General features: G+C 50.6%; 1 protein-coding gene across 4 annotated transcripts in view; it reads left to right on the top strand.

The window, feature by feature from the left end:
• Nucleotides 1-2,340: 2,340 nt before the first annotated feature.
• Nucleotides 2,341-14,131, top strand: part of EEF1AKMT2 (EEF1A lysine methyltransferase 2) — a 104,436-nt gene continuing 92,645 nt past the window's right edge. For 3 of the 4 annotated variants that reach the window (XR_007914522.2, XM_051833541.2, XM_002722148.5), the window contains exons 1-3: nucleotides 2,341-2,499; nucleotides 3,395-3,460; nucleotides 4,726-4,840. Coding sequence is in view for 3 of the 4 variants with exons in the window: in XM_051833541.2 (XP_051689501.1) it covers nucleotides 2,384-2,499; nucleotides 3,395-3,460; nucleotides 4,726-4,840 (297 nt within the window). In the remaining variant the exon portion in view is untranslated. Of the gene's footprint in view, nucleotides 2,500-3,394; nucleotides 3,461-4,725; nucleotides 4,845-14,131 lie in introns of all 4 variants that reach the window. The other variant, XM_070057092.1, reaches the window with a different exon arrangement.

Here is a 14,131-nt window from a genome sequence, read left to right on the forward strand (position 1 = left end):
CAGCTGCCCTATGTGATAAGTGCTATGTTCATCTGTGTTGTAAGGATGGGCACACTGAAGCCATGCGAAGATAAGGAACTTGCCCATGGCCACACACAGTAAGGCCAGGGTTCAAACAGCAGGGCTCGAATTCCAAAGGCAGGTGCTTAGCTCCGCTTTTCACTGTCTCGTTTACAGAGCAGCCGGTAGTGGGAGCACAAGGAGTCGCTCTCAGAGGGTGTGCTCAGCAGGGCTGCCTTCGAGGGAGCGAGTCTGGAACCTGACCCTTGGGTTTGCCAACTGGCAGGTGTTTGAGAACTCCTGGAAGCACCATTTCAGGAGTTGCAGGTGAGTGGGTGCCAGGCTGCAGTGGTCAGAAGGGAAGGAGCCGGGCAACCCACTAGAAGTCCCCTCCTGTGTCACCGTCCTGGCTCCCAGGGGGAGGGATCCTGCTCCTGGCACCTTCCTGTTTCTCCTTGGAGATGGGCAGCTCTGCTGGGACTGAGCTTCCCCTCCACCTACCGTCACCCTGGGTGATCAGAGGTGGTGCCTCACACAGCAGCCTTCAGGACTAAACAGCCAGAGTAATCCTGCCTGGGGTCAGAAAAGGAACTGAATAAACTGTGGGTTTTTCCAGGGCTCCATACCAGCAACTGTTTATAGCTTTCATCACACACAGCAAAAACATCTTTAGCACTGGCAAGGTACCAGGCTGAGATGGGCTTATCTTCCATTGGTGCTTAATTAGAACGTACAATTTTTTAAGAACCATTCAGTCACAGTCTAGTTCGCTTTCTGTGGCATCTAGAGTCTAGAAAAAATCAAAACCACGCGCCAGGACAGCTCTAATTGGCTGTGGCATCCGGCGGTTTTATTGCTCTGTAATAAGGTTACTTACGCTCTCTTTTGAGTTCTTTAATCACTGTGCACATGGATTCCCATCTGCCTTTTACTTTATTCCATCACCAGCAGTTGCTTGAAGACCTCGGAATATCACATACAAGAAGAGACGCACAATCAGCCCTCATCAGGGTTTCTGTGAGCTGGAAAAGTGCTGTTGGCGCTCTGTACCTCTGGGGATTTGTGACCGGACTGCTACCTGCCATGGCAACAGAAATGTGTCATAGGAAACATTCCGGTTGTTGGAAAGCAGCCTTGATGGGGCCTTTGAGGGCCTTGTGTAGGACACTGCACCATGAACCCAACTGCTGCTACGGAGAATACCCCAGATCCTCGCCCCATAAGATCACCTGCATTAAATCATTTATTTTGGTTTAACTTGAAAGGCAGAGAGACAGAGGTCTTCCGTCCACTGGTTCACTCCCCAACTGCCTCCAACAGCCAGGGCAGGGCCAACCGAAGCCAAGAGTCTGGGACTCCTGGATCTCCTGCGTGGGTGGTGCGGCTCCAAGCACTGTTAGGAAGAGGCTAGAACTGTGAGAGCTGGGACTGCAACCCGGGCAACTCCCATGTAGCTCGAGGGCGTCTCAAAAGGCATGGAGGCCACTGTGCCCTACCTCCGCCCCATCTCCTCCATTACACTGCACCACTGTCAGAGTCAGGCAGAATCTCAGGTTCAGGAGCCAGGAGCCATATTGTGGAACAAGCCGAGCACTGCACAGTGCAGAGAGGGAGCTGCGACACGCAGAGGCTGACTTGGACAGCGGCAGGCGTCTCACTAGCAGGGCTGAGACTTACCAAGGGTCGCTGACCCTGACTTTGCACACTGAACCCAGTGGGGGTTCTTGGGGTGGAGAAGCTGGGGACGGAGCGGGGTGAGGGGGGCAGAATCCCAGCCAGTGAAAGCAGCCTTCGGGTGGGGCAGACAGCAGGGACAGGAGCCGGTGCCCCGCACTTCTCTGGCCACACCACCACTCGCAGGGAAGAGGGTGTTTGCGCTAGGGTTTTTTTCTGTTTTAAGATTTATTTATTTGAAAGTCAGAGTTACATAGAGGGAGAGAAATCTTCCATCGCTGGTTCACTTCCCTCAAGGCCTCCCACGTGGGTGGCAGGGGCGCATTAGCAGGGAGCAGCCAGGGTCCCAACCGGGCTGCCCTCTCTGCCACAGCCCCACAACCCCGGGCCCAGTTCTAGGGACTGCGCCGCGGCTTCTCCACCATCAGCCGTTTTCCCTGAATAGTCCCTGACACACGGGCGTCCCTAAAGGATGCACACATCCGACGAGCGCCGGCAGACTCAGCTCTGCCCGAAGCCGTCAGCGCTGGGGACCCCCAAGCCGCGCAGAAGGGGCGGAGCCTCTCGCGCCCCACCCACCACCCGGGCTGGGGCTGGAGCAGTAGAGAGGGAGGCCTCCCGCAGCCTAGAGGCACCCGTCACTGGCGTCCGCTCTACCCGCGCCCCATCTCTATGGCGGGCTCAACTGCCGTCCGGAACGCCGAGCGAGATGAGTTCGGGCGCTGACGACGACGGCGGCGGCGGCGGTGTGGCCGCGGCGCCGTCCCGAGGGGGCAGTCCCGCGGAGGATGGCTTCGTCCCGTCGGCTCTGGGGACCCGAGAGCAGTGAGTGTGGCGCGGGGCAGGGCAGGGTGAGCGGCGCTGGCCGTCCCGGGCCGGGGGAGGCTGCGGCGGGGTCTGGGCGAGCCCGGGGGGCGTGACGGGAGGAAGCGCGAGGTGGCCTTGCGAGAGGCCGGGGTGGGCTCTGCGGGGGCCGCCCCGGGGCGCCCAGCCGGAATTTCAGGGAGTTGGCGCGTCAGGGGCTCGCGGGGTAGGGTTAGGGACCCCTGCGGCCCTGGGGAGGCGTCCTGGGCCAGCTGGGGAGTCTCGGTGGGCGGCTTGGGGGTCGCAGGGCTGCGGGGAGGAGGCGGGCGCTCGTGGGGTGGAGGCGAACGGGAGCGGAGCTGCTGACGGAGGCGCGAGCGGCTGCGGGGGCCGGTTAGGATGAGTGGGAACTTGGGGCGAGCGCGGGGAGCAGGGATTCGAGAGGGGGTGCGGGGGGAACGCGGAGGCCAGCGAAGGGCTCGGCTGCGCCCGCGCGCGCCCGCCCGCCCGCCCGCCCGCCGGAGCCAACGTGAGCAGAAGGCTGGGGAGCACGCGGCGGGGAGGGCAGCTTCTGCCTCGGAGAGCCCCGTGTCCCACAGGTGGTGGGCAGCCCTGCCGCCCAGGCGCACTTCTGGGGGTGAGTCTGGGGCTTGGGCACCTCTGGGTGAATGCCTCCGGGTTTCTCTCTTGGTGACTTGCAGCAGCTATTGTTCCGAGTGCTTTGCAGGTGCAAACTTGTTCTGCTTGTCCATCTTCTAACCCGAGGATGTTGAGAGACTGAGCTGTGTGCATCTTATTGATAATGCTAGTAATGGTCTAAGCCTCTGTCGTAAATAGCTGTGCAGTTTAATAGAAACGTTTAATTAACGATGTAGTTTAATTCAAGAGTCTGCTTTACGTTTCACTGTCTGTGTAGTTGGGATGCTGTCTATGAGAGAGAACTACAGACTTTCCAGGAATATGGAGACACAGGAGAAATCTGGTGAGTCGGATAAAAAACTTGTTATGGTCCAGAAGGTTGTGTATATGTTAATACACAGGCAGACACAGACATCAGTTAATGTAAGGCCCGAGTCAAAGCATAAAAGTTTTGGGAGCCCTGGATTGAATCTGGCTTCAGTGGTCAGATTTAAGGTATCTCTTCCCGCTTTTAAAGATTCATTTAAATTTGATCAGAGTATTAGGACATTGCTTTCATTTTATAGTTGTCTTTTTAAAATATTCAGTGCGATTTTGAGCCACCAACGTCTACAGGTGTTACTGCTGATACCGAGAGGCATCAATACTGATCTTAACTATTTGCTATTTTTGGAGGCATTTTCTCCTCGATAACAATGGAGACAAAGATGAACTCATTGTAAATACTACCTGTTATCTTCAAAAAAACATGGAGTGAGACGTTAGCTGGCAATTACGCTGCCGCGTCCCACATGCAGGTGCCTTGGTTCTGCTCTCAGTCCCAGCTTCCTGCTGATGCTCAGCCTGGAAGGCGGCAGGGGGTGACTCAGGCAGTTGGGTCCCTTCCACCCACGTGAGAAGTTTGAATTATTCCTGGCTTTACGTCAGTGATGAGCCAGTTTACTTGAGCAGGACCTGGCCTTGCTAAAGCGCTTGAGCGATCATGACTGCCTGGCCCCTGGTGATAGGCTGGGGTGTGACTGTGTCTTCGTGATTCGTGCTCGTGATCTTGGAATTCTTTTTGTTGAACATCTCCAAAAAAAAAAAAAAAAAAAAAAATTTCCTGGCTTCAGCCTGTCTAGCTTGATCATTGCGGGCATTTGAGGAGTGGGCCAGTATATGGGAGATCTCTGTCTCCGCGCCTCTCAAAAAACAAATTTATGGGGCTGACATGGCATAGCAGGTTGGGCCACCTCCTGCAGTGCCAGCATCCCATGTGGGCACTGGTTCGAGCCCTGGCTTCCCCACTTTGAGTCCAGCTCCCGGCTAACGCACCTGGGAAAGCAGCTGAAGATGACCCAAATCCCTGGGCCCTGAACCCTTGTGGGAGTCCTGGATGACGCTGCCGGCTCCTGGCTTCAACCTAGGTCAGCCCCAGCCGCTCTGGTCCTTTGGGGAGTGACCCAGCAGGTGGAAGATCGATCTCCTTCCCTCCCTCTCTGTGACTCTGCCTTTCAAATAAATAAAATAAATCTTAAAATTTTTAATTGGCCATGTGGTATAAACAAATGGGATATGGTTGTAACTTTTGCTGTCGGTACTTGATTAATGATTTTTTGTTTCTGACAGGTTTGGAGAAGAGAGTATGATGCGACTAATCAGGTGGATGCAGAAACAGAAGATTCCGCTGGATGCTTCCGTGCTTGATATTGGGACTGGAAATGGTGTTTTCCTGGTTGAACTTGTTGGTACTTTTTGTATTCATGCGTTTGAGCCAAATTTTAAATTGTGACTTTAAAAGTCTCGGTAGAGGAGGAGATTAGCCATCTGAGGATGGAGTCGTGGGCAGTCAGACCTTTACTTTGGGAATCTCTGTGGTGCTAAAGGGAGGCTTCATGCCCTGAGAGGAACCACAGTGCGTGGTGGTGGTCAGGATCCTGAAAGCTGTGATTCTGAGTGTTGAAGTCCCAGGAGATCAGAACTTTTAGTCCAGATGCTTAAAGTGTAAAATCCTGAAAATCATAATCCCGAAAGGTTAAAATCCCGAATGCTGAAATTCTGAAAAATCTCAATTCCTATTGAGGGGAAAAAAACAGCAGAAAACAGCTATGTAAAATTGGTAGAAGGCTGAATTCTGGGGAAGGGATTAGTGCGTTTTCAGTTATACACAGGGTACTGGCATCATGTTAGGTGGAATGAAGGCCTGGAAACCTCATTTTGGGTGTGTGTTTGAGGGTTTGTCCAGTGACTTTATGTGTGTGTGTGAGTGAGGTGGGGGAGGGGAGTTCAGCCCTCAGTGTAGACACCCTCCTGTGGAGTGGTGGCCTGAAGAAAGCGAGTGCAGAAGGCAGGCCGGGCCGTTTCTGAGCCTGGGGCAGTTTTCTTCTGTGCCTTGGGCATCAGAACCCCAGACACACTGGTCTTTGGCTCCCGAGTCCTCAGCATCTGAGCCTTGGGCCAAGAGCTCTGCCATTGGCTTCCCTTGTTCTGATGCCCTTGGACTTGTCCTGTGCCGTGGGACTGGCATCCTGGGTCTGCTGTTTGCAGATGACCTGTCACGGGGCTTCTCAGCCACGAGAATCGTGAGCCAATTCCTCTGATAAATCCCTTTTCTTCATATCTACTCTATATCTCTGAAGAACCCTAATTAATATAGATTTAGTCCTTTAAAAAAAAAAGATTTATTGGGGCTGGTGCTGTGGTGCAGTGGGATAACGCCCTGGCCTGAAGCACCAGCATCCCATGTGGGCGCCGGTTCGAGTCTCGGCTGCTCCACTTCCGATCCAGCTCTCTGCTATGGCCTGGGAAAGCAGTAGAAGTTGGCCCAAGTCCTGGGCCCCTGCACCTACATGGGAGACCTGCAAGAAGCTCCTGGCTCCTGGCTTCGGATTGGTGCAGCTCTGGCTGTTGCAGCCATCTGGGGGAGTGAACCAGTGGATGGAAGATCTCTACCTCTGTGGCTCTTTTTTTTTTTAAAGACTTATTTATTTGAAAGGCAGAGAGACAGAGGGAGACTGAGATCTGTTGTTTTGTTTTGTTTTGTTTTCAAGATTTATTTATTTACTCGAGAGGCAGAGATAGGCAGAGAGGGAGAGAGAGAGTGAGAGGTCTTCCATCTGCTGGAGGGCGTGATCTGAAACCAGGAGTCAGGAGCTGCTTCTGCGTCTCTTCTTCAGTCTCCCTTCACAGGCCGGGGCCCAGGCACGTCGGCCATCTTCTACTGCTCTCCAGGCCATCAGCGGGGAGCTGGATTGGAAGTGGGGCAACCAGACTTGAACCAGTACCCGTATGGTATGCTGGTGCTGCAGGCAGGTGCTTAACCTACGCTACAGTGCTGGCCCCGAGAGACAGAGGTCTTCCACCTGCTGCTTCACTCCTGAAATGGCCGTAACATCCGAGGCTGGGCCGGGCTGAAGCCAGGACCTGGGAGCTCCATCTGGGTCTCTGGGTGGCTGGGCACAGGCGCTTTGTCCATCTTCCACTGTTTTCTCAGATGTATTAGCAGAGAAGTGGAGCAACTAGGAATTGAGCCAGTGCCCATATAGAACACAGGAGTTCAGGTGGCAGCTTACCCCACTACGCCATAGCGCCCATTGCTCTCCCCATGTTTTTCAAAAAAAGATTATTTGGAGGAGCATCAGAGAGAGAGAGATCGAGATCGAGATCTGTTCCATCCATTGATTCACTCCCCTAGATGGCTGCAACAGCCCAGGAACTGTATACTAGTCTCCCGCATGGATGGCAGGGACTCAGGTACTTAGGCCACCTAATGGTGCCTTCATTAGCAGGAAGCTGGACCAGAGGCAGAGTAGCTGGGACTCTTAACCAGCACCCTGATGTGGGATGGCTTACCACATGTGGCAACCTAACCTGCTGTGGTTAAGCCACATCACTGCCCCTCACCCAGATTTGGTACTGGGGAAACGAGGTGCCCTTCTTTCTTCTGTAATTTTTACAACACAATGGAAGGGATTTATGGAATTTTTTCATCACAGAAAGGTTGTGACAAGTGGATGAGACTGCTTAATGGTGAAAGATAAAAGCTTAAAAGCTAATTATTGGTGCTGCATAAACAGGCTTGCTTAATTGCAATGGCTAAGCTATAATCAGATTTTCAAGTGGACAGCAGATACTTAGGAAATATGTAGACTATAGCCATTCTCTCTTTTTTTTTTTTTATTTTTTTTATTTTTTTTATTTTTGATAGGCAGAGTGGACAGTGAGAGAGAGAGACAGAGAGAGAAAGGTCTTCCTTTGCCGTTGGTTCACCCTCCAATGGCCGCCGCTGCAGCCGGCGCACCGCGCTGATCCGATGGCAGGAGCCAGGATCCAGGTGCTTTTTCCTGGTCTCCCATGGGGTGCAGGGCCCAAGCACCTGGGCCATCCTCCACTGCACTCCCTGGCCATAGCAGAGAGCTGGCCTGGAAGAGGGGCAACCGGGACAGAATCCGGCGCCCCGACCGGGACTAGAACCCGGTGTGCCGGCGCCGCAAGGTGGAGGATTAGCCTATTGAGCCACGGCGTTTTTTTTTTTTTTTTTTTTTGACAGGCAGAGTGGACAGTGAGAGAGAGAGACAGAGAGAAAGGTCTTCCTTTGCCGTTGGTTCACCCTCCAATGGCTGCCGCGGCCGGCGCGCTGCGACCGGCGCACCGCGCTGATCCGATGGCAGGAGCCAGGAGCCAGGTGCTTTTCCTGGTCTCCCATGGGGTGACTATAGCCATTCTCTAAATACACGAGCAGTAAATGTTTTGAAGAACTTAGGCATGAAAGTGCAGACAAAAACAACAAGAAATCTCCCCTGCCAAATTATTCAGTATGGACTGCCTTTGCGTCTTCATACAGTGTGCCATGTTTGCTTTCAAAAATACTGTTCATCAGAGAATGAAAGGGACTTCACAAGCTTCGTGACATTTTTTTTTTTTGACAGGCAGAGTGGACAGTGAGAGAGAGAGAGAGAAAGGTCTTCCTTTGCTGTTGGTTCACCCTCCAATGACTGCCGCGGCCGGCGCACTGCGACTGGCACACCGCGCTGATCCAAAGCCAGGAGCCAGGTGCTTCTCCTGGTCTCCCATGCAGGTGCAGGGCCCAAGTACTTGGGCCATCCTCCACTGCACTCCCGGGCCACAGCAGAGAGCTGGACTGGAAGAGGGGCAACCGGGACAGAATCCGGCGCCCCGACCAGGACTAGAACCCGGTGTGCCAGCGCTGCAGGCGGAGGATTAGCCTAGTGAGCTGTGGCACTGGCCATGCTTCGTGACTTTCTGAACCAAACACACCTTTTGCTCAACTATTTTTTCTGATGTTACAACATGCATTATAGGAGGACTGTTCTTGGTTAGGGACTTGAGTGTGGAAGACGAGCTCCTTGTATTTTCTTCTAAATCCAGCAGAAAAACTAACTCATGCTTAGGCTAATGGATGGCACGTTGAAAACTGCCCATAGAGTTTCTATCAAATATGTATGATTCCTGTTCCTTTTAGATAAAAGAATTCTAGAACTTGTTTACTTATTTATGTATTAATGACTGGGAAAAGTGAAGCAGTTTATAAATGCTTATTTGGAGATTTGTTGAACATTGTAGAGAAAATAGATTTCAAATTAATTCCTAAATTGTAATGATAGATTTGGATTTGGAATTAGGGGACATCAAGATTACTCTTTTTTTGTTTTTTGTTTTTTGTTTTTTTTTGGAAGGCAGAGTCAGGGAGAGACAGAACTTGCATCCACTGGTTCATTCCCCGAGTGGCCAGGGCGGGGCTTGACTGGTCAGGTGTGTGAATGCTGTCTGGGTCTACTGTATGAATGGTCAGGGGCCCAAGCACTTGGGCTGTCTCCTGCTGCTTTCCCAAGAGCATTAGCAAGGAACTGATCAGAAGTGGAACAGCCGGCCAGCGCCGCGGCTCACTAGGCTAATCCTCCGCCTTGCGGCACCGGCACACCAGGTTCTAGTCCCGGTCGGGGCGCCGGATTCTGTCCTGGTTGCCCCTCTTCCAGGCCAGCTCTCTGCTGTGGCCAGGGAGTGCAGTGGAGGATGGTCCAAGTGCTTGGGCCCTGCACCCAATGGGAGACCAGGAGAAGCACCTGGCTCCTGCCATCGGATCAGCGTGGTGCGCCGGCTGCAGCGCACCGGCCGTGGCAGCCATGGAGGCTGAACCAACAGCAAAGGAAGTCCTTTCTCTCTGTCTCTCTCTCTCTCACTGTCCACTCTGCCTGTCAAAAAAAGAAAAAAAAAAGAAATGGAACAGCCAAGATTTGAACCAGTACTGTATGGGATGCTGGCATTGCACTTGACAGTTTAACCTGCTGTGCTACGTTTCTGTCCTCATCAAGGCTTCCAAGAGTGAATTGCAGGCTGTTACCAGTAAAGTTCTTTCTATCAAACTTCTTGCGTCTGACAGAAAATGCAGAAGCCTGGATTAGCAGAGGATGAAACATTAGTCTAAAAATGTGGCATTTGTCTGCATTGGCCTTCCTTTCAGTTGATGAAATTCTGGGAGTTGTTTTTTTTGACAGGCAGAGTGGACAGTGAGAGAGAGAGACAGAGAGAAAGGTCTTCCTTTTGCCGTTGGTTCACCCCCCCAATGGCCACCGTGGCCGGCGTGCTGCGGCCGGCGCACCGCGCTGATCCGAAGGCAGGAGCCAGGTGCTTCTCCTGGTCTCCCATGGGGTGCAGGGTCCAAGCACTTGGACCATCCTCCACTGCACTCTTGGGCCACAGCAGAGAGCTAGACTGGAAGAGGAGCATCCGGGACAGAATCCAGCGCCCCGACTGCGACTAGAACCCGGTGTGCTGGTGCCACAGGCGGAGGATTAGCCTAGTGAGCTACGGTGCCAGCCTCTGGGAGCTTGTAATGAGTTAAAAACCTCATTTGCCCAAGAAGCCAGTGAAATTACCAATTGATTGGATATGATAGGATAAGAAGACATGCAATGGTGTTATTGTTTGATCTCTAGCATTATTTCTTTCAAGTGTGTGGTCTATATAGGAAGTGTGGCATGGATTTCTGCATACTGGAGGCATTGTTGCAGAGGTGGGGAATCTAAGTGCTTATATTGGTGTGTACAGAATACTTTTTTTTTTTTTTTTTTTGACAGGCAGAGTGGACAGTGAGAGAGAGAGACAGAGAGAAAGGTCTTCCTTTGCCGTTGGTTCACCCTCCAATGGCCGCCGCGGCCGGCGCGCTGCGGCCGGCGCACCGCGCTGATCCGATGGCAGGAGCCAGGAGCCAGGTGCTTTTCCTGGTCTCCCATGGGGTGCAGGGCCCAAGCACCTGGGCCATCCTCCACTGCACTCCCTGGCCACAGCAGAGGGCTGGCCTGGAAGAGGGGCAACCGGGACAGAATCCGGCGCCCCGACCGGGACTAGAACCCGCTGTGCCGGTGCCGCAAGGCGGAGGATTAGCCTAGTGAGCCGCGGCGCCGGCCACAGAATACTTTCAAAGAGCAGCATCACATAGAAAATGAGTGTGAAATATTCTCTGAGGAGAGCCATGTCCTAAAAGGAAAAAAAAAAGCTATTCATCTTGATGCAAGACTTCAAAATAGAGTTAATGATTGTGAATGCCAGCCAGCTGTTGAGGACTACCTCTGTGCAATTGCCCATAATTTATCCATATGATACTTTTTTCATTTGTAAAATGTTTGCTTATTTGGGTGGTGCTGCGGCTCACTAGGCTAATCCTTTGCCTGTGGTCTGGAACCCTGGGTTCTAGTCCTGGTTGGGGCGCCAGATTCTGTCCTGGTTGCTCCTCTTCCAGTCCAGCTCTCTGCTGTGGTCTGGGAGTGCAGTGGAGGATGGCCCAGGTGCTTGGGCCCTGCACCCGCATGGGAGACCAGGAGGAAGCACCTGGCTCCTGCCATCGGATCAGCACAGCTTGCCGACTGTAGTGGCCTTTGGGGGTGAACCAATGGAAAAAGGAAGACCTTTCTCTCTCTCTGTCTCTCTGTCTCTCTGTCTCTCTAACTCTGCCTGTCCAGAAAAAAAAAAAAAAAGCTTGCTTATTTGTTTTTCTCTTGTTGTCAGCATAGTTTTGCATAATTTACTATGGTACATATTTCATCTTTGCATAATTTCCAATATTAGAGGTATATGTTGTGTAAAGACTTACAGTTCTCATTCATTTCATGCCTTTTTTTTGCAAGTTTGACTCGGTGAAAGTACAGTGTAAGCAACGTGTGATATGTGAGAATGTTGGAGCTTCTTAGGAGGTGCTGAGGTGTCCTTTTGTCCATCTGTTTTTGTGAAGGATGTCATTTCTCCAGGTCTTGGGTCTTTAGCTGAGTGCAGTGGTGACCTGTGACAGGCTGTGATTGCTCTTGTCAAGACAGTATTTCAGGGCCTGCACCTGGTTACCATCTGTAGCAACGAGCATTTGTACATTGTGCTTTGTGACCTATTTATGAATACAGTTTGTCTCATAATTCATACATGTGTGACTGATCACAGTATAACTTGAATATTAATGCTTACAAAAATAAGTATGCTGGGGCCCATGTTGTGGTGTAGCAGGTTATACTGCCACCTGCAACACTGGCATCCCATTTTGGAGGGCCAGTTTGAGACTTGGCTGCTCCGGTGTGGCTCCTTGCTCATCTGCCTGGAAAGGCAGCAAATAATGGCTTAAATGTTTGGGCCCCTGTCACCCTGGAGGGAGACCAGATGGCTTCTTGGCTTCTAGTTTCTGCCAGGGTTGCTGTTGTGGCCTTTAGGGGAAGTGAACCAGTGGACGGAGGGTAATTCCCTCTTTCTCTGTCATTCTGCCTTTCAAATAAATAAATAGTTTCAAAAATGTATGTTGTTGCCTATTTTATTTTGTAAAGTAGCCTAAGGCATGTTCTGTCATGTTTAAGTTTCTCAGATAAATCCACTTTTAAAAATGTAATAGTTTTAATATTTTTAAAATATTCTTTCAGAGCCATAGTTTTTGGATTTTTGCATCTTTGGAGTTTTTTTTTTTTTTTTTTTTTTTTTTAAGATTTATTTATTTATTTGAAAGAGTTACACACACAGAGTGAGGTGGGTGTGGGGGATGGGGAGATGTCTTCCATCGGTGGTTCTCTCCCCAGTTGGCTGCAATGGCCGGAGCTGCACCGATCCAAAGCCAGGAGCCAGGAGCTTCTTCTGGGCCTCCCATGCGGGTATTTTGTTCCACTGCCCTCCCGGGCCATAGCAGAGAGCTGGATCAGAAGTGGAGCAGCCGGGTCTCAAACCAGCACCCATATGGATGCTGACACTTCAGGCCAGGGTGTTAACCTGCTGTGCCACAGCGCAGGCCCCATCTTTGGAGGTTTTAGCCTTTAGAGATTTTGATATTTCAGGATTCCACATTTGGTATTGTGATGTTTAAGATCGTGTCTTTTGGGATTATGGCCCAAATCCCTAAATGAGAAGTTGGAGAATCTGAGACGTGGTTCTGGTGTTTCTGACTGTGGCATTGAAGCAAGCCCTTTGATTTTTCTGAGCTTCGGTTTTTTTCCTAAGAGTTTTGACTAGGTGATCTATAATATTTTTTTTCTAGTTTGAAACTCTGAAGATGTGTGTGTATATGGAAGATGACCTTTTGTGCTTCAGTAGGGCATGTATACCTTATTTTAGAAGAACATATGTTTGAAAAGAGCATTTGATTCCTGGAAATGAGATTTGGCCCAGGTCTGTAGTAGCTAAGTCATCACTGTTATGTGCCTCTGGTACTCCTTGCTGTGTTACATGCTTTGGAGGAATTGTAAGATGTAGGCTTCATACCAGATGGTTTTGTAGTCTGATTTGTAATATAGATGTGAATGAAATTTATTGAATACTTCTTGGCAAGCCTTGTGCCAGGCACTGGCAACAGAAAAATCTAGATGTTAGACTTGAATTGTTCATAGCATAATAGATGATAGATGGACATAAGAGATTTATTCTATAGCTTGATGTGTTGGATAATAGATACACACTGAACATGGAAAAGGGAGTGAATGACTTTGGAAAAGGGGAATAGGGAGGGTTTTGCAGTTAATATCCAAGTTGGGTAGAAATTGTAGGAGTGTGAGTGGCTCCTGCTCTTGGCTGCCTGGAGGTTAGGCACCACAACATCCTGGCCCTTATTGGCAGGCAGAGTGGGGACGTGGAAGCTGACCTGTTCCAACACAGTTCTAGTCAGGCACTATAGCATTTGGCTTGGGTTGCCTCAGGACGCACAGGCATGTGACTCTAGAACTCTGGAGTGACTTCTAGGCTCGGCTGGTTCTGCCCTGTACCAGTTTGCTGAGTTAGTGTCTGCCAGGCTCCCAGGTGTGAGGAGGGAACCTTTTGCATACAAGGGGTCTTTTAAAAATTCATGGTAAATGTGTATTATGGGAAAAAGTATGAATGGATTTAAATTTTTTTTGTTGCATCAAAAAAAAAAAAAGTGGATGGAGTATAAGAAGGGAGAGAATTTCAAGTCATATCTAAAGGCAGAAAGTTTGAGGCAGCTTGTTAAATTGCCTGCAAATAATTTGGCAAATTGGAATATAAAGTATATGTAGGGGGTGGACAGAAATGAGAATTAGTTAAAGGTAGGAACCATAGCTTATTTTGCCAGGTTTAGAGCTTAGAGTTGCTTTTAGTTTTGGGGGATCCATTAACATTTTTTTTAAAGATTTATTTATTTACTTGAAAGAGTCACACAGAGAGAAGGAGAGGCAGGGAGAAGTCTTCATCCACTGGTTCACTCCCTAGTTGGCCATGTCGGCCGGAGCTGCACCAATCCAAAGCCAGGAACCAGGAGCTTCTTCCAGGTCTCCCATGTGGGTGCAGGGGCCCAAGCACTTGGGCCATCTTCTGTGGCTTTCCTGGGCCATAGCAGAGAGCTGGATCGAAGTGGAGCAGCTGGAACTTGAACCGGTGCCCCTATGGGATGCTGACACTGCAGGTGGCGGCTTTGCCTGGTATGCCACAGCGCTGGCCCCTAAATTATTACTTTTTGAATGCTTTTATCTACTTGAAAGGCAGAACAAAAGAGAGGTAATGAGATCTTCTTACCTGCTGATTCACTACCAAAATGCCTGCA

This window comes from Oryctolagus cuniculus, chromosome 15 (genome assembly GCF_964237555.1).
Source record: "Oryctolagus cuniculus chromosome 15, mOryCun1.1, whole genome shotgun sequence".
Taxonomy (NCBI): Eukaryota; Metazoa; Chordata; class Mammalia; order Lagomorpha; family Leporidae; genus Oryctolagus; species Oryctolagus cuniculus.